Consider the following 27,943-nt stretch of genomic DNA (forward strand, 5'->3'; position numbering starts at 1 on the left):
AACTGTGTAGGAAATAAAGGCAGGTAGGTGGTCGGCTTGTTAGTGTTTATATTACCGGTATGTTTTCTCGGGCTAAAGTTACAATATCTTGTAATCTCATGAGACATGGTGGTCACTCACTTTCAGATGTGACAGTTTTTCTGTGACAGGAGACTGGTTTTATTCAAACCCCTTTTAATCGTTACCTTAACCTTGTGAAGCTATTGGAAAGTACTAGATGCCGGAGCAGCGCAGCAAAAGACAAAACAAAACAAAAACAAATACAAACTATTCAGGTGGCAGATCTTCCTAATGTAAAAAATGCATTTAGACGAATGTAGCTTTGGTTTGCAGCCTGAAATGAATCCATGACGGAAAAAGACAAACATGTGATTAACATTATAGTTTGACCTTCATTTAACAGAGTGCTAGAATTGAATGATTCTTCGTCGCTGGTAGTCTTGCTAGAATAACGCTCACTTCCTGAGAGACAGACTTGGAGTTTACTTAAGCTACTAGTATGTTGTCTGAGCACCAAATGACGATTGAGTGTCACTGCAACAGTATGTCTAGTCTTCTTGTCATTGGAAGGAAAAATAAACAGTATATTTTCATTTGCATTTCTACTTTGTTCATAGGAAGTGAGATTATTATATGAAAAATAATTTCCCTATCACAACAAAGCTACATTGTGCTCTTTTAAAAAAAAGCTGGTGACAGAAAAATAAGGCACATACTGGTATCAGTAACGTAATATCATTCAGGCATCATTTCCCACAGATTTTTTGGTTGCCACAGAAATCAGGGCCCCATTTCATAAAAAGTTGATATGATAGCAACTCTTGCTGGAATGGCAATTGCCATGGTAATGATACAAATCCAGCTTCCTGATTGGCTGTTACTATTGGAAGTTGCCATTCCAGCAAGAGTTGCCATCCTAACATCTTTTATGAAATGGGGCCCAGGTGTAATAAACATTGTTACCATAAAACCAGAAACATTTGCAGTATGAAACTGTCACGAATTGAAGGCAAAGGCCTTTTTACAGCATGAAACTTTCCCCAATCCTAGCTCCTTGTAAAATTTGTGAAAGTTTCACGCACGAAAATTTCTAGTTTACCAGCATGCACTGTGCAAATGCCAAATGCACATTTAGCACTATCAAACAAGTCATGTACTTGAGATCTGCTTCAAATAGCCAAAAAGAAAAAAAAGTTTGTTCATAAACATTTGTTTATGGTTACTTACTCAGTTGCATGCATGACTCCCAAGTGTAACCATGGAAACTCCAAAAGGAGATATAATGACTCCAGTATACTCCAGCAGTCATTAGCGATCAGAATTCTTGACGCTATCATGTTGAAATGAGATACTCGCTCATCGCTTCGCAAGTATGGCAACCAGGAGGTTGTCAGTCTTTCAAACGTGAGTCCAGACCCATTCAAATCCATCACCCTTTGTTTCTTGAGATATTCATTACGACAATTCCATATGCTCCTTGTGGGAATATAGTGTTCTGACTGGAAAAGAATATTGACCAGAATTGAGAGACAAGATCAGTGGAAGGGAGAAATTGATAGCGTGCAGCTGAAAGATATATTGATATTTGTTGCTTGTCATCAAACTGTCAGCAGGTGCTCAATATAGCATGCAGGGCTGGTCATATTCGCAAAATAAATTCAGATCTGTGACCAAAATTTTTACAGGATTTCCACTGGGTAACATCAGAAGAAATGTAGATTTTTTAACTGTCCCTTTAGCATCAGAAGAGTTTTTCAGTAAGTCCTTTTGTACTTTTTACCTTTCATAGCTGCACAAATATGCCAAAAATAACTAAATAAAATAATGTACAACTAGTTCTAGAGATACTTCAGTGAAGGATTTGATTATGGGAAACAAGGTAAATTTGCTTTCTGCAAACCATTGCAGCAAGAATTGTTGCACAGTATTGAGAACATGAAGACAATTTTGCTTTGGTAAAAACATAAGAAAGTGTGGCAACTATATTAAAAACTATCAAAAGTCTTGAAACTAAGTGGTTTGCAGTTGAGGCAAGTCAATTTGAAGCCAATCAGTTGAGGAAGACAGGTGGGCTTATCCACCGACTTCAGCTTAGTGCCATGTTGAGTCTTCAAATTCAGATCAGCACTTTGGTGCACATAGAGTTTTCATTGCCATGGGAAAAATCTTTCAAATCACAATCGTCATTGTTCATAAAAAGTGCACTGACAGTGGAGGTTTTTTTTTCTGTGTAACGGTAGTAGAGGCAATTTGGTATACTCATTTGACTATGTGATCTTTGTTGTCTAACGTGTGTGAAAGTTACAGAAATTTGTTGAATAACTGTCATTTTTCCCAAGCACATTACTGGAGTGAAGTACTGCTAGTCTTCAGGGATTGGGGGGGGGGGGGGGGGAATTGCGATATACACTGTAGCATGCAATTAAAAGGAATATGATGAAACATATGTTACATAAGCTTGCTTGAAGGTTGTTCAAGCCGCCCAAATCTCGCACATAATATGCAGATGTCATTTTTCCTCCCTTGGGAGGAGAATTAGTGCAAAGCCCATATCAAGAACAGGGAAAATGCCAGAAAGATTCTGTTTCACTGGCAGTATTTTAATCAAACTCTAGTTTTTGATACTTGCAGATTTTCTGGGTGTCTAGATGCCAATAGATATATCCCCTCTACCCCTTGTGATGCCAACATATTTCCATGGATGTATGCTCAAGCTCATGAACTTTACGAATGTCTTAGGAATGCTGAGTCATCGCGTGCCCCGTTCATATTGCCTCTCTTGCCCCATTCACACTGCCTCTCTTGCATTGGCTGGGCTCATACTGGTAGTACGGTACTCTGGCTGGAGTCAGGCCAGTGATATCTAATCATGTTGGATGAGTGATCATGATCAGGTTTGGCATGCTAGATAATATGTGACCCTGCACCTCAAAACAAACAAAAAGTTGCAAGTCATGAATTTTTAGTTAAGACCATATTCTAAAAGAACAAACGTTAAGCTTTAAAATGATGTATAACTCAAATCAAATGGACTCTCCTAACCTATCTAAATATTGGAAAGAAAGCACAAACTCAGGAAAAGTGTGAACTGAGAAAAGAGGCTCTGAAGTACAGTGTCTATTCAAGCGCTTAATCTTTACCAAACCGTGCTGGCTGTGCGATGAATGGGACAAAAAAACAGGAAGTAAACCACTAGAGTAACAACAATGAAGGGATTATCAGATTATACTGAAATTAAGCATGCCTCATTAACACATTCTGTCCATAATTAATGTCAACTTTCAAAGCAGTAGCACTATCTTTTCAAAAGTTATTAGAGTTGAAAGTGAAGAGTGTGGACAAGGTTTTTCAGAAATGAAAAATGGATTCTAAAGACACACCTAATCACACTATTCTCCCAAAAATGTTCGAGATAAACTGCTAAAAAAACACACTTTCCTGCCTGTTTTATGATGCCAAATTTTAGCATAATGTAAAAGAAGACCCGCTCTTTCAGAAAACATGAAAAAGTCAAGTTCGGCTAGGTTTACCCATTTCACTTATTTTCAGTCCTCACGCAAAATCAGTGTGTGCGACTTTATGTTCGTTTTGAGGTGCATGGTCACATATGAAAGTACATGGACATCTTTGTCATGGGGCTCATTGTCACGGATTCACAAAGCAATCATAGATGATGACTGACCACAGCCATGATGCAGGTCTTCAAAACTTGGAAGAGAACAGCGAATCGTAAATGACATGTTGCTGTACTCAAGGATCAACAGTTGTAATAATCTGGAGCAGCATTTAGGTTTGTAGTGGTTGTAGTCAAATCCATGATTGTGAATGAATTTCATGTATACTTGGCATGACACTTGCTGGAGAAATTGATCTTCAATTCAATTTGAGGCTAATTTGACATCTGCAATAGGTGTCTACCAAGAAAAAATGGATGGGTATGGCATTCTACACACTCTCATGGACACTGAAGTTTAAACAGTGATGAGGATGACCACAGGACCGAGCTTGGCTGCATTCAATATTGGTTAGCATCAAGGTCAATACATGGACCACACCCAACCTACACTCAGACAACACTTGTACCCATGGCATCACTGGTGATAGTAGCCAAGCCCTCTGCTGATTCACTTTTAATAGGTCCTGGCTGGAATAACACGGAACAGTATGAATGGGGTATCTGAATGTGTGGAATTCTGAAGAAGCAAATCAGATGTTATCTAGTGTGTGTGTGTGTGTGTGTGTGTGTATTTATTCGAAGGTCTTGTCACTGTCGTGTTTGCCAGCTAGAGACATGTGACCGACCCAACCAACCGGTGGGTGGTGTGGGACTCCGCCAAATGCCAAGAACACCTGGTGATGGATTCATGTCTCAGGCAATGATCCAACAAAATACCTCTCTCGCTCCGTGCTCTTGTTTCAACTCCTGTAATGTGGGTCACCGAGTTCCCATTCAATCAGAGCCAGGTCAAGAAACAAAGTTTACAATCAGTAAGAGGTTGTTCCAGAAGGTTGGATGGGGCCCCAAGAACCCCCCCCCCCCCAAAAAAAAAAAAAAAAAAAAAAAAATTCTGTCATTCGTTGGCATATCCCCAGCTTCCTAAACCTTTCACCCTCGTTTGAATGACTGTTAGTATTGAAGGTAGGATTAATATATGATTGGCATGTACAAAGAGGAGAGGCTTTGCCGTGACAACAGATATTGTTGGTACCTCCCCGTTTGAAAATACATGATTTTTGCCATCAGAATTAATTTCATGGCAACAACTGTAATTTTGAAGCAGGATGCTGATGAATAATTGCTTCTGCTTGAGTCTAGTTACAAGGATACTACCAGGTACTTATTGATTACTAATACTGTTGTTTTCTTGTGACATTTAGAATCATTAAATAAGGAAGTCTCTCCATACCCTCCTTGTCTCTGTCTGTTTCTCTTTCTCTCTCTCTCTCTCTCTGTTTTTTGTATTTTCTTCTCAGCAAGTCTCTTGCAGCTGTCCGTCTCTGCCTGTCTCACCATCTTTCTACCTCTTTGTGTAAGATTGTTGCTATGGAGATGACAAGAGAAAATGTCATATCCAGATCAGGGGTCTGTACATAAGTGTTTGCATGTATATTTATCTTTTTTTCAGTCTATCTCTTCCTATCATTAATTCTTTCTATCTCTTTCTCTCCATCTCTGTCTGTCTGTCTGTCTGTTTCTGTCTGTCTATCAGTCTGCCTCACACACAGGCACACACACACACACTCACAGACACACACACATGAAAGCACTCATAGTCATACTCTTGGTTGGTTCATCTGCTATTTCTTTTATATCTCCTTTATCTCTTTCTCTATATCTATGAATCCAAATATCATGCTGTTTATCTGTCCCTTCTGTCTGTTGTGTTTGTGTGTCTGTTGTTCTGTCTGTATTTCTCTGCCTATCTGTTCCCAGTCTTCCCATAAATCTATCATTATCTCTCTGTTTCTCCATCTCCTCCCTCTTCCTCAATACATATTTTATCTCTTCTTTTTTTTTGTGTGTGTATATGTCCCCCCAGCTAGGCAGTAGTTCACTCCAAGGTCTATGTCTGAGCAGGGAGGCAGTTCATCTCCCTGGTCTGTGTCTGTCATATTTCTTTATCAAATATCTGCCACTCTAGCTGTGTGTCAATCTCTCTACATCCAGTGATGAAAACTTTAGCTGTGTTCACTGCAGTTATTACGTCAAACTGATGCAACCGATTAAGCTCCCAGGATGTTGCTGATATACCAACTGTTGGGACATTTATTGGGACAGGAAAACATCCATGAAGTGTCCTGGTGATCAGTGAAAATGATGCTTTTTGTAGTTCTAAAAAACAATCGGCCCATCACAGATGATTGTGCTGAGAGAAACTTAAAAAGAAACGAAGCGATCTGAGAGATGTGTCTTGATGAAGTCATAAGCGTGGGTGATCTGACATGAATGATACTTCATTCAGTATGAGAACCACAGAGGGTTCAGACTTTACTCTGGAGATTTTACATGTCATTACATCTCAGCCTCCTTGTTTGCACAGTCAAATTGGCAGTGCGTATTGCCGTAGATGATCTCTTCCCATGATGACAGACTGATAGACCCAGTTCTGCAGAAAAATGGGAGAAAGACATACTCTCTGCCCGATATATATTCCATACATAGTTTGATTGCATATATTCTTTTAATATGCTTCTCATTTAAGAATTGAGAAGGCTGCTGGTATTTCGTGTCTTCCTTTATTGCTGTTGCCATAGTGATTGTGGAGATAGGGATGCTGCAATGGATTATTCATTGTGATAGGGAGATGGATGGAGAAACTTGCAAAAGAATATAAATGTATATCTAATATTACTTTGAATGCAATCAATTATCAAGAGCCTGCAACAGTTAAAACAAAATCAGACCATGCATCACGTAGCCTTTGCCATAATGTTGTTGACTGAATGATAGATTATTGAGAATGTCGCAAAGAGCATGCTTTCACGAAGTAAACACAACTCATTTTATCAGAGCGCTGAGTTTCCTCAACGGCACAGTGTCTAGATCAGATATGACAGTTAATGCTACAAGCTGTGAAGTCCATGCATGGATTCATTCATTCGAAATCAATGGCAGAACATTTTCATGCAAAATTCATAGCATCTCATAGTTTGTATTCACTGGAATGTAAACAAAGAATATTTGCCATCTGATGTTTTCATGAATACTCACATTGTTTCGATTTTGATCAACACCAGATACTATGTCTAGAGTGGTTTTAGAATTGTGCTTGCACACACGTTATTGGTGGGCATTATGGCTGATTGTACAATAGTTTATATGAGAGAACTGCTTTGACAGGGCAAAGTGACAAATGTTACTACACAGAGCTGTTTCTGCCCCTTTGACAGCAAAAGTTATTGAAGGTTTAGGCTGTAGAGATGAATTTGGATTTATACAGGGAGGTGAGACCCTCCCTGGATTTATATGAGTACTGTGAGATCCCTGTGTAACCAATTTGTAATGTGTAAGAGAGAAGAAAAGGAAAGAAAAGGAACAGAGAATGGAACAAAAGCAGGAACAATTCTTACATTTCGTAATCTGTAGAGTCATCATTGAAACAGGGCTACTAGAAAGAAAATATGTGCTATAACCCGTTGAGGACAAGTCCCAAGTATACTCGGGCAAGTGTCTTTGAGAAATGCGTGTTGTGGCAAAATCAGCCTGTCCTCAATGGGTTAATGCATTTATTGGAGTGCTTTGTGTGTGCTTGTGTTTCTCTGTATGAAGGTGTATACATTGGAAGAAAGAGAGAGAAGAAAGAAAGATGGGACAATGAAATTTTACATTATATAGAGTCTAGTCATTGACAGTGAGACAGTAAAGAGAGAATGTACATTATAAACATATGTCTTTGTGAGAGAGATATATTTAGCGAGAGGAAAGAAAGAAAGATGAACAGAACATGAGGTGCTCACACATAGAATCATTGGCACCAGGAAAGCATGTAAGAGAAAGAGATACAACGTAATTATTAAAATGAATAGATAGATAGATAGAAAGATAGATGGATGGATAGATAGATAGATGGATAGATAGATAGATAGATAGTAGATAGATGGTAGATAGATTGATAAATAGATAGATGGATAGATAGATAGATAAAGATAAAGGGTAGCAGATGGGTATCGCTCTCTTGATATTCTGCTTTCAGAAGACACAGAACCCTACAGATAGATCGATAGATAGATACATGAAGAGATAGATACAGAGATAAATAGATAAAGAGAGAAAAAAACAAATATGTAATTAGGGTTTATTGTCATCAGCAAGGAGGAATGAGAAAATGCACTTCTCTCCTCCAATACATGTTGTGACATTTGTGCTGCTCTCAGGTACCACAGCCATTATCACCAGTCATTTGTCTGCACAGCCCAGATCTCATCAGCTTAGCATATACTTCAGTAGACCCCTCAGAGATGATGGTGCTGTTCTGTGATACATCTGTTTTTGACGAGTTTGCATGGATTTTAATGGTAAAGATTAATGACAATTTTTGATTGAATGTCACTTTTCCATGTGTAACATTGTGACTTGTGAGTGTGTAAATATGCAGGCATACTTGATTATACTTGACAGAAGGCTTCCTTTGAGCTACGCTTGTGAGAAATCCAAGTTTAAGATCAGCATTGTCAATTTGTCTCTCCATTATTCCTCTCTTTGTCTATCAATCGATTGAATCATTAATTTTTTTATTCACTGAAAGTGATAAAGGTTAGGTGCAAAGGACAAATTGCCATAACTATAGATTTTTGCGTAAAGTCATAAACAAAGAAAAAAGGGGTAGGTCCTACAAATGGAAATTTAATATTTTGACAAAGGTGAATAAAATATAATGAATGTTCAAGTTGTAGCAAGATAACTTTAATGTTGAAATCAGTGAATCATGTCCAATAAAATCCAAGAAATACAATCCCTCCAGTTTAACCCCATCTTTGCAAATCTTGTCTGTGCAAAGGACAGATACCACTCTCTACTGATCAGAGAGTACTACCTCCTGACTTCCATGTGTGGTCTATCGTTAGTCGAAGATGCCATGAGATCACTGTGAATCTCTCCATTATTCAGAACCAGTGGCTAGATGTTACGTCGGACTTAAATGTCATTCACAGATGAAATAGTAACTTGCTGTACTCTTTCGACAGATCGACCAAGCAGCCGCTCAAGCTTTGACACGCATGTACTTTATGTGTGATTCAAAACAGTTTCGCATGGAAATTTCACATCCATGGCCAAGGTGAGCGAAGAAACGAGAAAAACATGTGACTACTCATTGCCAAGATGAGCAAAGAAACAAGAAAAACATGCGGCCATATTTGATGTGAGTCACATTTGATGTGCAAAAATCACACCTTTGCTCAAGACCACCACTCAACTCTTGGGAGTGAACATGATGGATACCTTTCACTGAGTCCATGAACGCTGTCTCTGTCTCTTATGTGTGCACTGTATGTGCTGGTGGGAAGAAATTTTTGTAGAGCATTATGTTCTAATTCAGAAGTGTTCATGTTGATGCCATTCACAGGTGCAGAATGGTAGCTGTCTTGCTTCAGCTGAGTTAATGATAGTAGTGCTTCCTGGTAGGCATTATATGATGTGTTTAAAACCGTACACTTGTTCCCTCTTTTAGCTCTTTTGATGTGCTAGTATGTTGTATGGAAAGATCAAAGTAATGTTTTGTATTGACAGCTGCTGCAAAAACAGTTTGTATTTATGATATAAAGATACTGAAGATTGTTGAACAAAAGTAAGGACCCCCCCCCCCCCCCTTAAAAAAGGATGAACACTTGAAATTTAAAGGGGAAGGCTAGTAACTGATCAGTGGGAATCAGTGGAAATGCTGGGAGATGATTGTTCCAGTTCTTATGGGATTCATTCAAGAGTTCATTGTATATCTATTGTTGTGTGAAAATGATTTGCTTCAGAATGGTCTCATATTCAAGTAATGTGCAGTCAAATGCTTCCAGGTTAGCGTCCCTGGTCAGTGACGGAGCATTAATCTGCACATTACTTGAATATGAGACCGTTCTGAAGCAAATCATTTTCACACAACAATAGATATACAATGAACTCTTGAATGAATCCCATAAGGATTGGAACAATCATCTCCCAGCATTTCCACTGATTCCCACTGATCAGTTACTAGCCTTCCCCTTTAAAGGGCCTGCAAAAGCCAGAAAATGGAAGGGCTAGGGAAGGATGAAAAATGGAGAGCTAGGTCTACAGGGGATGGATGTATAGATGATTGCTTGCTAGCTAGCCAGCTTTACTGACCATGAGATGCTATCAGCTTCTGTCACATCTGACACAGATAGCAGGATTTGCAAATTACGCTGCCCTTGACTTCCCCCAATGGGGCTGGCTGGCACTGATGGCGTGCCCCCATGGGGCTGAATTCGTCACCCAGCTTCTTTTCCCTCTCTTTCCTTTTTCTTTTTTGTATCAGCTCCTGCTTGCCTAATTTGTCACTTCACAGCCTAATTTGTCATTTTACACCCTTGACGTGATCAGACAGGAGCTAAAGCAAGGGTGTGGAATCTCTGGATGGAGTGTGAATGACTGATTTTTAAAATATTTTTGATACTCCCTTATTTGTTGTTCCAAGTCATTTGATTACTGTCATGTTAAATCATCCATGATCCCTCTGTTAGGCTCTCTGTTGTTTGTTCAGACATATGCTCTGAATGTGGCTGTTTGTCTCCTGGTAAACTTCTAACAGCCAGTTTGACAGCAGTGTCAAAACATCTCGATGGAATTTGCCATTTCATCAGGCGTTTTCACATCAGCCCGATAAAAATCCAAGTTCGAGATATTTTCCAATTTCCCAAGTCAGAAAATAGCGCGCTATTTCGAAACATCGGGCTGGTGTGAAAACGCCTATTGTTGCACATCATTTCTTTTTAAGTTCGAAATGTTGATTATGGATCGTGCAAATGGTGCAGTATTGTTTTGGTCCCTCAGTAATCCATGGAAGTTATAAGTGGTGTGTAAGCATTATCTTTCTTTGGAATACCCAAAACAAGACCGCGAGAGAGAGATGGAGAGGGAGAAAAAAAAATCATATGCAATATCAAGCATAAATGTTTAGTTTTGTGTTATGTCTTCATTAACACAAGATGTATGAGAAACTGTTTAAGTTCTAAACTTTTAATCATGCTGGAAATGTGCAGACATTAAAGTAATGTTGATGTAACATCCTGGCAATTCAAACACTCAAAGTAGTGTGCTAGGAGAAACTCATATTTTGGACTGGGCTTAGATTGTAATTCAAGTTCAACAATGAGGATATAACAGAACTGTCATTACCATAATTGGACACTTACATAGTGATTTCGAAAATCTCTCACAAATTTGCCTGGACAGTAGAAGCTCAAGTAATACTAATACTTATCCGCTTCATAAGTACACAACCTAAAGCAACACAGGATAGAGAGTCTTGTTTTACAGTTGTTGTTTTTTTAGTTTAAGGTTCCCTGAAATCTGATGATAACGCTTGTCAAATCGTCATTGCATTGTTGTCGTAAACAATGAGGCAGCTAAATGATACCGACTTCTCTGCGTAAGCTGTGTGCACATTGGATTTTCAATCTTGAGTTTATCTGGAACAAGATGGATTACGATTGTCAGTGGATATCTTTCAGTGGTTCTAGTCCGTCCATTTGATTTGTCAATTCAAGCTGTCTTAAAGTCAGTCAGTTGTTTTAGACATAATCGGACAGAAATGCAACATTCTACTGTCATATTACAAAGCAACTAAAAGAAAAAAAACACCGGTAGATGCTGTGATATGACATGTTTACATGTGAGGTTTGAATAAGGGAGGTCTGTTATGATCTTCAGTATCTAAAGTTGAATAATTTACTCATTATTTTATTCAATGAAACAGATAATTATCCTGCTAGTAATGTATTTCACATATGAAAGTCATTCCACCATATTTATAGAACTATATCTCATCTTTGCAATTCAGCACAGTCATGAATGCATGGAAATATTTTTAATGAATTAAAATGTCACTTTAAAATTAGTCACTCATTAAAGAAAAAAAAAATCCTGAAAACATGCCGCATTCTTACCAGGTTTTAACTTGTCAACTGGAGTCAACATATATCACCCACTATCTTGTTAATATCAGTTGTACAAGACAACATATATGCACATGGTGTTTACCAATGGATTTAATGATAGCATTATCTTGTTTTTGTTCAATTGATCATTAGCCTGGTTTGCCCAGAGTCTAAAGGGGAGAAAAATGAGAGCATCGCTTGTTCAAGCTTTGTAGTTGGAGCCAGTATACAAACTTTGTGTTTCGGTTCTCTGTGTTACTTGTCATCAATTTCTGCCTTGTTCTAAAATCATGTTATCTGTGATGGAGCCTGAGAGATATTTGGTACAGTAGCCAACTGTAATTTTGCTTTGAATGATTTAACATTCTATTATCAACTTCATGTAATATATTTTTTATCACATCTTCTATTAAACTAGTGTGTATGACAAATCTACACATTAATATAGAGTTTGTCAAACGAAAAGACACACACAAAGCATGTGTTTGATATCAAACTGAATCAACTTTTACTTTGTCTTACATACTGTGTACAGAAAAAGGTAGATTTGGCGAACACTTTTAACCCATTGAAGACGAGTCCCGAGTATACTCGGGCAGGTGTCTATGGGAAATGTGTGTTGTAGCAAAATCAGTCCGTCTTCAATGGGTTAAAAACCATCTCTGTCTTGCATCCATCATGCACCTGTATTTCTAGCATTATAGATCTCTACAGCCCTGTTTCCCTCTCCCTGTACAGTGTATGTGTACAGTTTTCCCATTCTATGATGTAAGAAGCCCTGTCCACTTCTAGTCATTTGTATTGTTCTCTTGGAATGAATTCCTAAAGTGCAAGTGTAATTAACGCACAGCCTCCTCCCCAAGTCTTGTAAACAATTTTTTTTTTTTTGGTCTTTTTGTCTTTTTTTTAATGCCAAAACATGTTATTTTCCGGCAATGCAAGCCCAGTCTCATAAAAGCCTCATCCTTCAAGAAATGTCCATGAGGGTGCACTGGTTGACAACGACAGACAAACTCGACAAACACAAGTTTAATGCATCCCAGGCACCATCCAATCAGAGGAGACTGTGAACAGATCTTGAGAAGATCTCGATCCTTGGGTGTAGTCTGAACAGGCTGGCCATGGCTACAGAGCTGAGAACAACACAGTGTGCACAAGTTCAGTGAACTCTTTCATTGCCAGTTTGGATACTTCTGCATGTGGCCTGTGTGTATACATGGTGGCTTTGGTAGGCTAGTGGTTAATGCATCATGTGTTCCTCTGTCAAGTCACTGGAGCTACTTCCCTGCTGACGATGGGTGCCATGATATGGCAGGTTTGAAGCTGATGAGGACTCCTATTAAAGTATTATAGGATGCTGTATGACAGAAAAAAATATTAAAAACTCCTCCCCCATTCCTTCAGCATCAATGTGTTTTCTGTTATAATCATATTCCCTTATGTTTGGCTGTGTTATTGTATTTGCAAAAAAAATCATGAGCTAACTGATGTTTGAGAAATCATGAACTTGCAAAAAGATATTATGAAGAAATGAAAAGCGCCACCAAGAGAGAACATTTGACCCCGAATCCTTCCTGTTGCCATGGTGATCTGTCAACTGTCACCTTTCTTCCGTCTTGTAACAATAAAGAATGGTAATCATGTGATGATGTGGAAAACTGATCATACATATTGAAAACTTTCGCCCTAATTCACGCAGAAAATCCGACGTAGCAGACGCTGGAGAAAGTGAGTGCGTGTGGGGCGAGTGGCTAGTCGACACGTTAATGGGGGTGGCCTGCAGCACCGTGCGTGGAGGGACATCATGTTCACATAATTTCACGCGTAGTGTGTTGTGTGTAGGCGGCAGAAATCGGGTTAAATCTACAGTTGAGATATAATCTAGGACCTTATCATTCCTTTACAACATTATTTCAGTTGATTACCTGTGCACAACACGTGTATATAAGCACCCGATTGCAGACAGCAGGTGGCAAGCGACCGTTGCAACTACTTACATTATTACCACCTCCGAAGAAAATGCACCAGTCCGACTAGAGCCATCATCGACAAATGAGAAGGAATGTGAAATATATTTGGTTGTTTTTGCTCCCAAACTTAGCAGTTATGTTGCTCATAAGGCTGCTACGTATCTAGATAATGTCTCACATACAACTGTATCTTGATATAGCATTGAAAATGATATTTGGCGAGAAACAAAAGCTTGAAATCACAGGAATTCACACTGCTGACGACGGCAGACAGTGAAGGTCAACGGCTCAAATTTTCGTCGGTAGTCTCGTCACGTGATAGCTCTGTGTGGATTGTACACGTTCCCTATGACAGCAATTGTGACTGGGTAGTCTAGTTTTACTGCTTATTTGCGTCAGGACTGCTCAACCAATGAACAAGATTCTTATATCACAAAAAAGGGCAGAGTCTCTACTTTCTAAAACCGCGCGCCCCAAGTTCGTGCGACTTTCCGTTCTCGAGATATCCCGTGTGGAAGAATTGCAAGACGGCAAAATATGCTCAAATTCGTCAAATTTGGACTGTTCGCCATAGACAAATCTACTCATAAGGTACTTTTCTGATCAAATTTGCGTCACGACTACAAATGTTACAATAATGATATATACACATAAATAATCCCTAAAGTGTCTACATTCAGAATCCGGGCGCCCCAAGTTTGCTTCTTAAATAGTTTAAAAGTTATGGCAGATTTTGTGGAAAAATGCGTCGATTTTTGACCCGTTTTACGTGTTGTAGCGTTCGCGCGGAAGCGCGGCTTCGCAGATGACCGAAAGTTTTCAATATGTGATAATTAGATAATACTGATCATGTGACATATTAAGCCAGCCGTTCTGATCATGGAATTTGATGATGTCTTCGAGGCTTATTGAGTCTGCTTGGCTCTGGAATGCCGAAAACAATGTCTGGCCTTGTGAGTCAAGTTTGATGTCGAGTTCAGGGGCACTGTTATGAGTAATCTTGACCAATCGATTCCTCGAAATCAAAGGTGTTGTGACGAGGCCACATTTTAGCAAGGTCGGTGACTGTGAATCATGGAGCGTCAGAGACCTGTTCACTGATATTGCCTCTTTAAGTCTTTAAGTGCCAAATACATAAATGTTGGTAACCAGTGTAGGAAGGTGAATTTTGATGTTGCTAGATTTCAGTTGTGTGCTCCAAGTGTAGATTTGGTTGTATTGACTTGCAATGATATTCTTTAAATGACACACTCCCAGCACCATTTCATGGTGAAAAGGGTGCAAAAATGCAAGCTGATTACTGTATAAGCTGTTATTTTTGCATACTGATATTTTGGCGAATGAGGAGGTCACAGACATTTTCACGAGATGTTGTTTTTGCGAATTGACACCAACGCTTATAGTAAATGCACTATTCCCGAAGCGCATGGCGACATTTTCACATTTTGTTAAATTCGTGATACAACCGTGATTCGCAAAAATTAAACAGCTGTAGTTATCATTGTAGTAGTAGCAGAAGAAACATTAGTATGAGTGTTGTAATCGTAGTTAATTCAATTATCATTGCTGCTGCTTCTTTTTCCTGTGAATATTCATCAATTTATTTCGTTTCATTCATATAGGAAAAATCTACACACTCCTGACTGTTGGAAGTAATGAAACTTTAAATAATGTTATGAAGCTTCACTTTGGAGCAAGTACATACTTGGGAAAGCAATAGTGCCGGCATGCTTTAAGTTGGCTAGGGTACAATCGCTTTTTGTTGGGACAAAATTTGGTGTCCCTAATTCAATTGTCAAAAGTTTGGACTGGAAGCAATTTTCTCATCCAAACTTTTCTCAGGGACATGTTAAATGATCTCCTCTTTCTTTAGATCATTACAGAGATTCAAGGTTTCTTTTTGATATCATTTTCTGTTGGGTCCCAAAGGCTATCCTCTGATTCCAAGGTCCTTCAGGTTCCAGGGGGCAATGACTGCATTGCTGATTGAATGGCCACTCCTACATACTCATTCCTTGACATGTCAATCTTACATAGTGGTAGGTGTCATTGCTGGAAGGTCCACCCGTGACTCAAAAAGATCTCCCCTCCACTTCTCAATATGGGGATGGGTGCAGAATTCAACAGGCTTGCTGGCAAGCAACATGTTAATTGCCTCATGCAATTTTGATGCTTGCTCGGCTTGCATGGCTCGCATACAAACTATTTCATATTCTTCAGTTATTGTCACTGGTGATATTCTTTTCATCATTTTTATTTTTTGTGATTAATAATGATAATTGTGACTACATTACCACCATTGTGCCTGTCATTGCAGACAATTTGCGTCTGGACACTTACATACTGGGCATGTGCAATTACACTGTCTTGATTCTAGGCAAGCATGTTTCTTGTTGTTGTTCTTTTTTCTTTTTTTTTGTTGTTGGATACCACTCCTCACAAGCCCGATGACAAAGAAACATTCTCTGTATTGAACCAAATTCTATCAAAGTAATTAAAGGATAACGTAAAACCAGAAATTTTCATGCATTTCATGAGGAGCCAAGATTCACAAAATTAAAATGCATGCAAAAGTTCAATATCTACGCAACGCATTCGATGCCAGTGGCAATTTGCAAAAGTGTTATGCCGCCAAAAAGGCCTTCAGCTCCAATTTGTGAATATTCCTGGTTTTACAGGATCCAATATCATCAGAAATTTTTAGGACTGAAGCTGAGTCATGAATTCACACCTTATGTTAACGTGGCAATTAACTTTACCACACAGCCACAGTTTCTCTCTGTCACTGCACTTCTGTATAACTTGAATGAACTACATTTCCTTCTACATGCATTCCCTCCCCTTCCCCCCCCCCCCTCCTCCATTTCATTAATCCAGATAAAATTAGATCAGGTTATCATAATTGCCCTCTCAATTTGGCTCCAGTCTGGAACCAACATGAACCACTCCTCTGGGTTTTCCATTCTCAGTTCAGACCCTAGATGTTTAAAGGAATAGTATCAGTTGAGGTAACGATTTTGGTGAGATACTTGGAAACCACTTCATGAAATGTTAAAAAGCGTACAATTCCAAGAGGAATTCAAAGTTTTGAAATGGCGGAGATATCCAAAAACAAAGTAAAACAAAGTGATCATGATTAAAGTTGGGTCCCCCCTTTTATTAGGATCGCTTTGTTTTGGATATCTCAACCATTTCAAATCCAATTTTCATCAAATAAACTTGTAATTCCTCTTAGAATTACATGCTCTTTCATATTTCATAAAAGGTCTTTAATTATCTCAAAAAATTGTCATTAAAAGAATGTTAGAAACCTGAAGTCCCATCGCAACCGAAACTGTATCATCCCTTTAACGTTTGATGATCCAGGAGAGGAGCATGAGATGATCTCACATGTGAAGTCACTTTGATTTTTTTTTTCTGTTCTAGTAAGGAGATGGATCATTGATGACAGTAGAAGTGATGGTAATTGCCATATCAAATCGAGTTAAGTACATTATGTGATTAGCTTGTAGAACTCAAATCTAATGAGGTCATCTACTCATGTCCCACTTTCTGAGAAACTTTTGTTGGAACAGACTTCTTCTATTTGCTTTAAATTTGTTGTTGTTGTTGTAGAGCAAGTGATGGATTTAGAAGGTACACCAAGGTGGATTGCCTACTGAGGTGCAGTCAAACCTGTCTTAGCGACCGCCTGTCTATAGAGGCCACCTGCCTTACACGACCACTAAAAAAAAAACCAACAATTCCCTCCAAGAGAAAAAGCATGTTAAGAACCTTTCTATAGTAGCCACCTGTCTATAATGGCCACTTTTTTTCGTCTCCCTTGGGTGGCAGCTGTAGACAGGTTTGACTGTATATCTCTATTTGTAAGTTACATAAGCCATTTGATAAATTCTCCCTCCGACTGGTGTATAAAGGTATTATAAATTGAATCGGTCTGTACAGACAGCAGACAGCGTCTAAAGAAGTTTTTGCATCACATTTCAACAAGTGATTTTCAAAAACCATTAGTTTTGGATGTTCATGAACTGACCCAGGATGTTGAATCTTTAATGATGAGTGTGTAAGTCCCCCATAAGACATGCTCTGTAATTGATGGCTTCTACCCATATTAAAGGCCAGTGCAGAACTTTTCCCTAACCGTCGTCGACATGATTAGTTGAGGTCTTCATTGGCACACGTGGGAGATCGCTCCCGATCTCACCACCCTTCGTACCCTTCCAAGCCGAGAACATTGCACCCCAAAGCCCAAGAAATGGCCTGTGGTGCTGTCAGCTATGACACTCTTTGCTGTTTGCTGCCAGAGGTCAATGACTAGCTGGGCAAGTCATGCAGCATCCAGACTCGATCAGACGCAGTCAAACACTTCTCTGGGAGTCACTTACGAGTGCCCCCACACTGTCCGACCAAATCAAATTTGGGCGTCGACACTATTTCGCCTCTGTCTTCCATGCACTGAAAACATATTATTTCCTGGGTGTGTTTTTTTTTTCATCTCTTTTTTGGTACATTGTTATGTGTGCTCTATGTTTTTTCTTCTGCTTGTGTTGTGTGTCTGTGGGAGGGGAATGGCTCCATGCAAGAGCCGGTCCTAATTCATCATCTGTGGTGGATTTCTCTCATACACCTGTCTGGTTAAATCAGGTTGATCACGCTTTAACCCAATTGCTCCCAGGAGAGACTCCCAGCCCCCCAAGTGGGCATGTCGACTCTTAACGAGGAATTGGCCCCTTCCCCCCATGTGAACTGCACAGTGATCTGGCAAGGTTCACCGAGCGGACACCAGCCCCTGTCTAAAGTGGATGCGAAAAAACCATTACTGGATGGCATTAACATGGGAAACCTTTAACTGGTAGAGTATGTTAACATCAGGTTCAGATTACAGGACAGGCTGAGCCAATACCGGTCCAGCCAGTGGGAGAGGAAGAGAAATAGATGTATATGCATAGAGGTGACTGGGGGTTTGTGACCACTGCTACTACCCTCGCTGACACTCAGATGACATGTTCAATTTGAACTGGCTGCGGCTGGTAGAAAATTAAGGGTGATGAAGATGGAATTCACAACATCTCGTGATGTTCTTCCAAGCTGTACAAGAGGCTCCACCACAGATAGAACCAGGGCATATGTATATTTTTGGACCCTCTCTGTCTATTACTAACATCACAATGATATATTGTATGATATGATGTATCATATCTAACTTCTATCTTAGTCTTAGAGATTGTATATGTCATTGTTTTCTATTGTTTTGCAATTCAAAATGAATCAGAAATAATGAATGAGGAATCATGATTCTCACTCAAATAGATTGCATAATCTTTTTTTGTGTTTGTTTTAATTGAAGGGGTGGGATTAAAGTGCTAATCTTCCTTTTTCTGGTGCTGTCACAAAGATACATTATGACTAGAGTAAACCCAGTGAAGGAGAGAGGGAGATTATTTTTTTGTTTCCCATCGCAAGTACTTGCCTTTCAGCCTTTGCAGTGGTGGTACAAAATTTGGACAAATCGGATTCTAAATCACGTTTGACAGTTTGCGGTTTGGGCATGTGGCCTGGCATTCAAGTTCATCAAATGAATGTGTGGGTATGTTGGTCACATACAAACAATGTATGAATCAGTCCTATTTTTGGCTCGAGCACTTGCCGGCTATGTGGTTACTTTTGTGTTTGGCATAATACACCTTGATGGGTGGAATACAACGCTCCATTTACATTTGTGGAACTGATACAGAGTGTGAATGCCCTTGTGCAACGCTCAAGGGAATATTTGGCAACTGTTCCAGAAACATTGGGCAACTGTTTAATTCTAATAATAGTTAAATGTACAAAAAAAATGCAGATATGGGGTGTGTGTGTGTGTGTGTGTGTGTGTGCACGCACAAACTCTGGTTGGTGTTTGCTGCTGTTGATTGAAAAATAAGAAACAACAACTCAGTCATCATGTTAAGATGATAGCACACCTAATTTACTTTTAAACTCTATAAATTCACATTCAAGGGCAAGAAATTAGAAACACTAATAATTTACAAAGTTTTTTGCGGCAATATCTCTCTGATTCTTTAAGTGTTACATATTAGTGATGCTGAGATATTTAAAGCTTGTTACAAGCTAGTTTCTGCTTATTTCCGAGAGAAGTAAACTAACATATGTGACCCTGTACCTCAAAACAACAAAAAGTTGCCAGACATGAATTTTTAGTTAAGACCATATTCTGAAAAAGCAGACTTTAAGCTTTAAAATGATGTATAATTCAAATCAAATGGACTCTCCTAACCTATCTAGATATTGGAAAGAAAGCACAAACTCAGGAAAAGTGTGAACTGAGAAAAGAGGCTCTGAAGTACAGTGTCTATTCAAGCGCTTAATCTTTACCAAACCGTGCTGGCTGTGCGATGAATGGGACAAAAAACAGGAAGTAAACCACCAGAGTAACAACAATGAAGGGATTATTAGATTAAACTGAAATTAAACATTCCTCATTAACACAATCTGTCCATAATTAATGCCAACTTTAAAAGCAGTAGCACTATCCTTTCAAAAGTTATTAGAGTTGAAACTGAAGAGTGTGGCAAGGTTTTTCAGAAATGAAAAAGGGATTCTAAAGACACACCTAATCACACTATTCTACCAAAAATGTTCGAGATAAACTGCTAAAAAACACACTTTCCTGCCCGTTTTATGATACCAAATTTTAGCATAATGTAAAAGAAGACCCGCTCTTTCAGAAAATATGAAAAAGTCAAGTTCGGCTAGGTTGACCCATTTCACTTAATTTCAGTCCTCACACAAAATCAGTGTGTGCGACTTTATGTTCGTTTTGAGGTGCACAGTCACATATATAGAGAAGAGAAACATTTTGAGGCATGGTGTCATGTTTGAGACTTGAGGTTTATTCAGACATTCTCTAAAAATATTAAAAGCTCTGTCATTAAGGGCTCTTTCATTTAAAGGGGATGGCTAGTAACTGATCAGTGGGAATCAGTAGGAATGCTGGGGGATGATTGTTCCAATCCTTGTGGGGTTTATTTAAGAGTACATTATATATCTATTGTTGTGTGAAAATGATTTGCTTCAGAATGGTCTCATATTCAAGTAATGTGCAGTGTCACTGTACAGGCATGCTAACCTGGAAACATTAAACTGCACATTACTTGAATATGAGACCATTCTGAAGCAAATAATGTTCACACAACAATAGATGTATAATGTACTCTTAAATGAATCCCACAAGGATTGGAACAATCATCCCCCAGCATTCCTACTGATTCCCACTGATCAGTTACTAGCCATCCCCTTTAAGTGCAATTCATCACCATGATCAATTTGACTTTGACAATTACAGCAAAATTAGACAAACAGAATGGTAGTAACTCTCATCAAAATCAGACACAAGGTAAAAAACTAACAGAATCTTCAATGTCTTTCACGTTTTTTTCCCCTGAAATGATATTGTAGCAAACAACATATATGCAAATTGCATGATGTGATGATGCCATTAATTGGCCATTCTTCCATTGGTTTTTGCACAAAAATTAAAAAACAATAATTCCTTATTGTTTGTGTTTTGTTTTTTAAGCTGGTATTTGCCACACAGTGAAACTTATGTACTCATGAAAAGGATGCCATGTGTAGGTGTTGTTTTGCTTCGTTTGACAAGTGGCATCTTCAGTGTAAAAAAAGAAAAAGGAAAAAAAAGGCTGCTACTCATCAGAGAGGCATTGAAACAATCAGCAAGCTTTCCATAGATAGGTAGGCTATAACAAGAGGCAGAATTATCAATTACCTCACACCCCCCTCCCCTTCAAAAAAAAAGAAAAAAAAAAGAGACTGGCTAGAACATTTTGTTTGACGTGCCGATATCAAGGCACTGTAAATATTTGAGACTTCCCGGTGGGCTGGTCTATGGATACCTGTCCAAACACGGAGGAGTTATCCCAAAACGATGCGCCCACTGAGCTTAATATGACAACTGTCCATAAAGTAAGCGCACCCACCCACCATAACGACCTCCAAGTTTAGATATCCCCTATCACCTGGCGTGGGTCAAGTTTTGTGGGAACATAATGTATATAGACAACCCAGAGAGATGTGAGCGGTATTTACCCAAGTTGTCTTTGCAAGGTTGTTTGTTCAAGTAAGATGATGATGACTCTACAGTCATTGTTGTTTTTGTTCAGTTTAGATAATTTCTAGAGATAATGAAGCTTCACTTTTGCTGCACATTCAGATTAAGTTTGCTACTGATACAGATTTCACAAATTTTGTCTCCTGTCAGTTTTTATATCTGCAGTTATGATTGCCAAAGCATATTGACAAGGTATACCTATTGTATATCGATAGTCCTGAAACTGTGTTCAGCGATCAGGGGCCTCCCAAGGATTGAAGAAAATTATTTATTCTCACGGATTTATCAACAATTCCCGCCTCTTACAAGTAGCTTTGTAATCAACTAATGTCCCATGTCCATGCATCTCATGGGCATGGATGGGGGTGGGATTGAAAAAAAGAAAAGAAAAGGATGATAGTTCTTTGGATCATTAATATGGGACAATAAGTCTATTCGGTGACTTTCGGGGGGGGGGGGGGGAGAGAAAAGAGAAACGAAAAATATTGATTCCAGTTGCCGCTTAAGTGGATATGAGTGTATCTCCAACTGACTGCATCTTCCCTATTCATACTCCATTCTGACATGATATAAAGAGGAGCATTTAACCTCATTTTGAAGCAGATGATATGAAGGTAACCTCACAATTTTGCAAGCCATAGTAAAAATCCTCCCAGGACTGTAAAATCCGAGACATTGGAGGTCATGGATGGATACAAGGTAAAGCACTTTAAAGAAAAAAAAAATTGACAATCAGACAACAGGAAATCTAAACATGACAGTGCATGAGGAAATGGTTTATTTTCTTTATGTGTGAGGTATTAATATAATCATTTCCGTTGATATCCTCTAAAATATATTGTCCTTAGCTTCATTTTGCAATCATATTGGACATACATTGTACCGTGCTTTATCAAGCAGCATGTGATGCTTTTCACAATATTCGTATCTTTTTTACAATTTGCCTCCCAAAAAGCAAACATCACCTTTAAGATGCATGAATGCCACCTGCCTCTGTATATGTGCCAAATATGATGTCATCTGGAAAACATTCAAGGATTTCATGACCCAATGAGCTCTGGTCCATCCGACTTTTTTTTCTCTCCTTTTTTTTTTTGTGTTAAAGAGATTAAAACAAAATTATGATTAAACCAAAAATGCAAGTGTGCATTAGACCTCCTGTGTAAATTCTTGGCAATTATGTTGGCAAGTTCATCATAGAAGGAGTGCATCCCTGAGGGAGTTGTCATGGGAACGGGATGCTGGGTCCACTTCAGAATGTCACGGCATCTCAATATATCTATGGGGAGAGGATATGAGGATATCTAGCTTTGATTATTCCTGATTTCCTCTCATGTCTAGAAGTAGTCTGCAGACTGAAATTTGCAATCGCTGCAATTCATTGGATTGTGCAAATGTTATATGTGATGATCAAAGTACCGAAGACTAAAGTGAGATGAACCGATTTGGTAGAGTAAACGGAACATAGTCATTCTCTCATCAATGTCATCTTGGTCCAAGATGTACTTTCATTTTTTGTCTTCTATCCACACCCTGAAGACTACCAACACATCTGTGCGTTGTCAAATATGCAGAGCTCTATATTTAGAAAAGATCTTGTGTATGCACCGAGAGAGCTCTCCTCTTTTAATGACGATCATCCACTCCCTGTGAAATGTAAATGATCAGCGATCCTGAAGACCGGCTACAATACGTATCAAGAATGACCGACAGAGCATGGCTCGTGTCAACGGCTATGAATTTTATCTTCGGTGTGTGCCACGGTCCGCTCTGCTGAGAGATTCGAAGATAATGGTCTTGGTTGAGAGAAATGCCGTGGGCCTCTTGAAGCTCTTTATCAGAACATGAGCTGGACAACATTGATGAGACTTGTGAACTGAAGCAGACGATTTCTCTAACAGTGCCAAATTTTTCTTGACCCCTTCAAAAGGTTGCAGCTGCTTTTCCTAAAGTACCCCATTTCCAATCTTGAAAATGGATGACACTTTACTTTCAGAAGAGAATTTATATAAAATGTCAGCCCCAGTTATCATGTTGTGTTTGACAGGGAAAAGTGAAGGCATTTCTCTCTTGAAACTCTAGAACCAAGATTCACAAAGGTATTTTAAATCTAGTCTATAGATAATGCAAATTTCAGTCGCCTAAATTTTCTCATCATGTATGCTAACAAGATCCTCTATCCAATGCTGAATGCCCACTGACACATGGGCACAGGATGCCAATTTTGCACTTTTTATAGTCCATAGACTACATATTTATAAAGCAAGGATTTGATATCAACTGCCTTTGTGAATCCCATCCCAGATGTGAGTGGCATGTTCTGTGATATCGCATGGTGGCTGTTTGAACCCATGACTTGACGATAAGAGGCATAAAACACCCACTGAACTCTTACTGTAATGGTACTTTTCCTGTTGATTCAAAATAAGGTAACAGACAGTGATCTTTCTTGTATTGTTATGTCTGGGGGCAAGTCAATTGTCAATGTCATCTATGATGACTAATTTAATTCCAGTCAGAAGAAAGGATAAGCTGTTCAATTGAGCATTTAATACTTCAAGCTTTGTGTTAACCATTTTAACATTCCCTCGTTCAAAAAGAGTATAATACATAGTACATGTAGACCCTATATTGTTCATTCTTCCAAAGATTTGTTAATCCGCAAATGAAATACAATTCGTTATTCTGAAGGTTCGTAAATCCAAATATAATATAGGGTGCGCAGTTCTGAAGGTTTGTTCAGCATTTTTTAATTGAGACATTTCAGACAAGGTCTGTTTCAGAGAAGCTCCTCAAGCTCCTGATTGCAGAAAGACTTTTATTTAAAAACATTGTAAACATTTCAAACGTTTCCTACATCAGCAAAGACCTCTTGATTGAATGCAATAGCCTTCCTTGTTCCCTCACCATGGAATCCCGTACTGCAAATGATATTGAGACAAAATTTTCTCATCATTGCATTATATTCCTAGTATATGTTTGCTCTCTTTCAATATTTTGGGAGCTTCCTTGTTACCTTACAACATCTGATTCATAACTGCAGCAGTACAATGAATCAAACAGTTATAGATACATGCACATATGACCTCACATTCTATTTCCATAGAACAATCTCATATCTCACACTGAAGGATCCTCCTTCCCTTCCCATAAAGATTCTTTTAAAGGCCACATACAGTTTTCATAGAGATCATATCAGGATCTGATACGACACCGAGATTTACATTGTATTGATAGATTTCACAGATATTTCCTTACAAAAATTATTTTTTTTAAATGTATTTTCTTTCTTTATTCTATGAAAGAATGCATGGTAAAACATGTATAGCATAGTCAAGGAGATGTCTTCATGGGGCAGAATCAAAAATGAAATCATGGACAGATTATTCTTCATAAAACCATGGACCCTACTATGATAAAACAAAGGATAATAGTAGCCTTACCCTCATCCATATCTATGTTTGAGATGTTTAGTGTAGCCTCCATGATTAGTCTGCAAGTCTTTGCAATTTTGATTTGATCTGGCCTAGTTTCAGTACAGTACTTGGAATATTTTTAAGTCAAAGTAATAATTTATTAGAAAGTGAACATACCTAACAAAATGCAGACGTCACTCGTAGACAGAATGAATTTTATCACCATTTGGGGCTGTCACGACCCTGTAATGAGCAGGTTAATCCGGCTTAGACTACAGACAGTCTCTCCCTCTGATCCGTCCCCTCACCCTGGGGAAGATTTCAGATAGTGATTGTCGGCAATTCCCACTGACATGAGGGCAAAAGAGGCGTCCGTTGACGTGGCTCTGTCAGCGTCAACTGCTGTGAATGTCAAGGATGATCTGTTTCTCAGAAACAACAGAAACTAGATATGGGTAGATTCACACATTCACCATATAAGATGCAGGCCTTGCACTTCATGAATTTACCCTAAGTATGTATTACATGCAGTGTGTTCTTAAAGTAAAAAGATAATGAAAACCAGGTGTAAGTGCCAACTGCTTGAATGTTCTGCCATCATGTGATTAAAGGTAGTTTCCACCTTGCAAGACTTAGAGCAATTACAAGAAACAACGTATTTAAAGATTATTTGAAAAATGGTAAAAGTATTTGATGTATTGTATATGTTTCAGTATGAGATGTGTTGATGCTCAATCATGTGGACATATCCTATTTGTATCATATACAGCATCCAAATCATTTATCCATCCCCAGCTCTTCTTCTTTTATTTCAAACAATTGGTTTTTTTTGTTACCAGGAATCACCGAATCCATCGTCAAATGTGTCCAGGAGAACTCATTCTACATCGCCGAGGACAGCATGTGCGTGCAGACGGAAAAGCCGCCTCCCCGCCGAAGGACTTGCAACAACGACCCATGTCCAGCACGGTGAGACAGAGATCTGTCGACACAGGGGAAATCAATTTTGTTAGGGCCATTTCCACCGCCAGTGAAAAATGGCTGTATTTGGAAAATTTGGCCGTATTTCAGAGGAAAGTTAGTAGGCAGCTTAGCCAAATGCTACATCACACAAGTCAAGAAAGTGTAGAACTGTGATCAGAAATGATTATTGACAAGGTTGAAGCATAGAGTTTGGCATAATGATGTAAATAGGGATAGTTGCTGCAATAAATGGTGAAGGAGAATGATTATGGTTTTGACGTTTACATCTTCCAACTTTGCCCTCTAATTATAGAGCCTACAGTTACAGTTCGTTATTGCATAGGTTTGTTATTCCAAAGATGTGTTAATGCAAAAATGAATTAGGTTTGTTATTTCGAAGGTTCACTAATCTGAAAATGAAAAAGAGGTTTATTATTCCGAAGGTTCGCTACTCCAAATATTATATAAGGTGTATTTCTCCAAAACAAAATAGGGCCTAAGGTTCATTACTCCAAAAATGCAAAAAAACATCACCCGAGCCTGCACACTCAAGCAAATGTCTGTTTCCTCCCTAACTCTTTTCTGTTGCTGAAGATGGGAAGCAGAAGAGTGGGGTGCTTGCAGCAGGACCTGTGGCGAGGGTCGTCAGATGAGGTCAGTGACGTGCCAGCAGAAGGTCACCCAGTCCATCGACCTGCCCACGGGCCCTGACCAGTGCCGGGGCCTGCCCAAGCCGGCCGTGGTCCAGACCTGTAGGCAGCGGGCCTGCGCCTCTTGGAGCACCGGTGACTGGGGAGCCGTAAGTACCAGTAGTACAGAAAAATTTGATGCATTTTCTACACCTAGTATACAGTTTACTGTCTCCTTGTTTGTCTTGCAAAAGCACATAAGGTACTTTAACCCGTAGAGGATGAGTCCCGAGTAAACTCGGGCAGGTGTCTATGGGAAATGCTTGTTGTAGCAAAATCAGTTCGTCCTCAACAGGTTAAAAGGGAAATGTACTCCTTGTCATGTGTAGCTATAGATGAGAAATTTTCAGTGTTAGATGGACTTTTTGATATATGGTCATAAACTTGCGTTAGTGTGGAAATGGAATACTTCTATCTCAACCATCATGATAAACACCATACAAAGTGACAGACAATAGAAGGGAAATTTTCATCCTCCTTTCCTCAAACTTCAAGTGATTTCATCTGGAGGCTTCACATATATCAGCTTTTTCAGAAAATGATTTCATCCTGCATGTCAAAGAAAGAAAATTTTCAGAAATATTCATTGCCTGCAAAAGTGACCAGCTGTCTTGAAGAATGTTTAGTATTTACATTACGATATCACTTTTTCCATGATATATTTTTTTGTAGGTATATAGGATATTTAGAAATATCGAAACCTAAACTATGTGGTTATCACACATGATAATACCCTTCAGAAAAGGAAAGTTTCCAAGCTTTTGAATTTCATTTCATTTCATTATTGTTTCCATATTGAAATAATACAAAATTATTGCAAAGTAGCATTAACGATTTGTACAACAAGGTGAAATGTCATGAAGCAAATACGAACAATAGTATAACGAAAGTATAATACATTAGTATATACAGCTGTACCTACAGGCACATATGAATACACATAATTTCAATAATTTGATCTTCATGGAAAACACTATGAGTTGAAAAAGCCCTAGCTAGTAAGGAATATGGAAGGAACTTGCAAAAAAGAAGAGCTTGTACAATTAACCCGTTTCCTGGGTAAGAAACAAAAAATGCTTGACTCTAAGGCTTGAATGAAGAGATGTAAAATGCTTTGTAGCTTTGATAAGTTTTGTGCAGTACGTATAGATAGAAAACTGACATCATGCC

At 38.8% G+C, this 27,943-nt stretch overlaps 1 protein-coding gene across 1 annotated transcript in view; it reads left to right on the forward strand.

Moving 5' to 3' along the window:
• The window catches only part of LOC139721224 (uncharacterized), a 155,688-nt gene that overhangs the window by 78,857 nt on the left and 48,888 nt on the right, over nucleotides 1–27,943 (forward strand). The window contains exons 6-7 of the mRNA XM_071632548.1: nucleotides 25,961–26,090; nucleotides 26,679–26,883. Of these exons, the coding sequence (XP_071488649.1) occupies nucleotides 25,961–26,090; nucleotides 26,679–26,883 (335 nt within the window). The remainder of the gene's footprint in view (nucleotides 1–25,960; nucleotides 26,091–26,678; nucleotides 26,884–27,943) is intronic.

The sequence above is a fragment of the Diadema antillarum genome, unplaced genomic scaffold (assembly GCF_040938485.1).
Source record: "Diadema antillarum isolate AM-2024a unplaced genomic scaffold, OU_Dant_1.0 scf00000140, whole genome shotgun sequence".
In the NCBI taxonomy this organism is placed as follows: Eukaryota; Metazoa; Echinodermata; class Echinoidea; order Diadematoida; family Diadematidae; genus Diadema; species Diadema antillarum.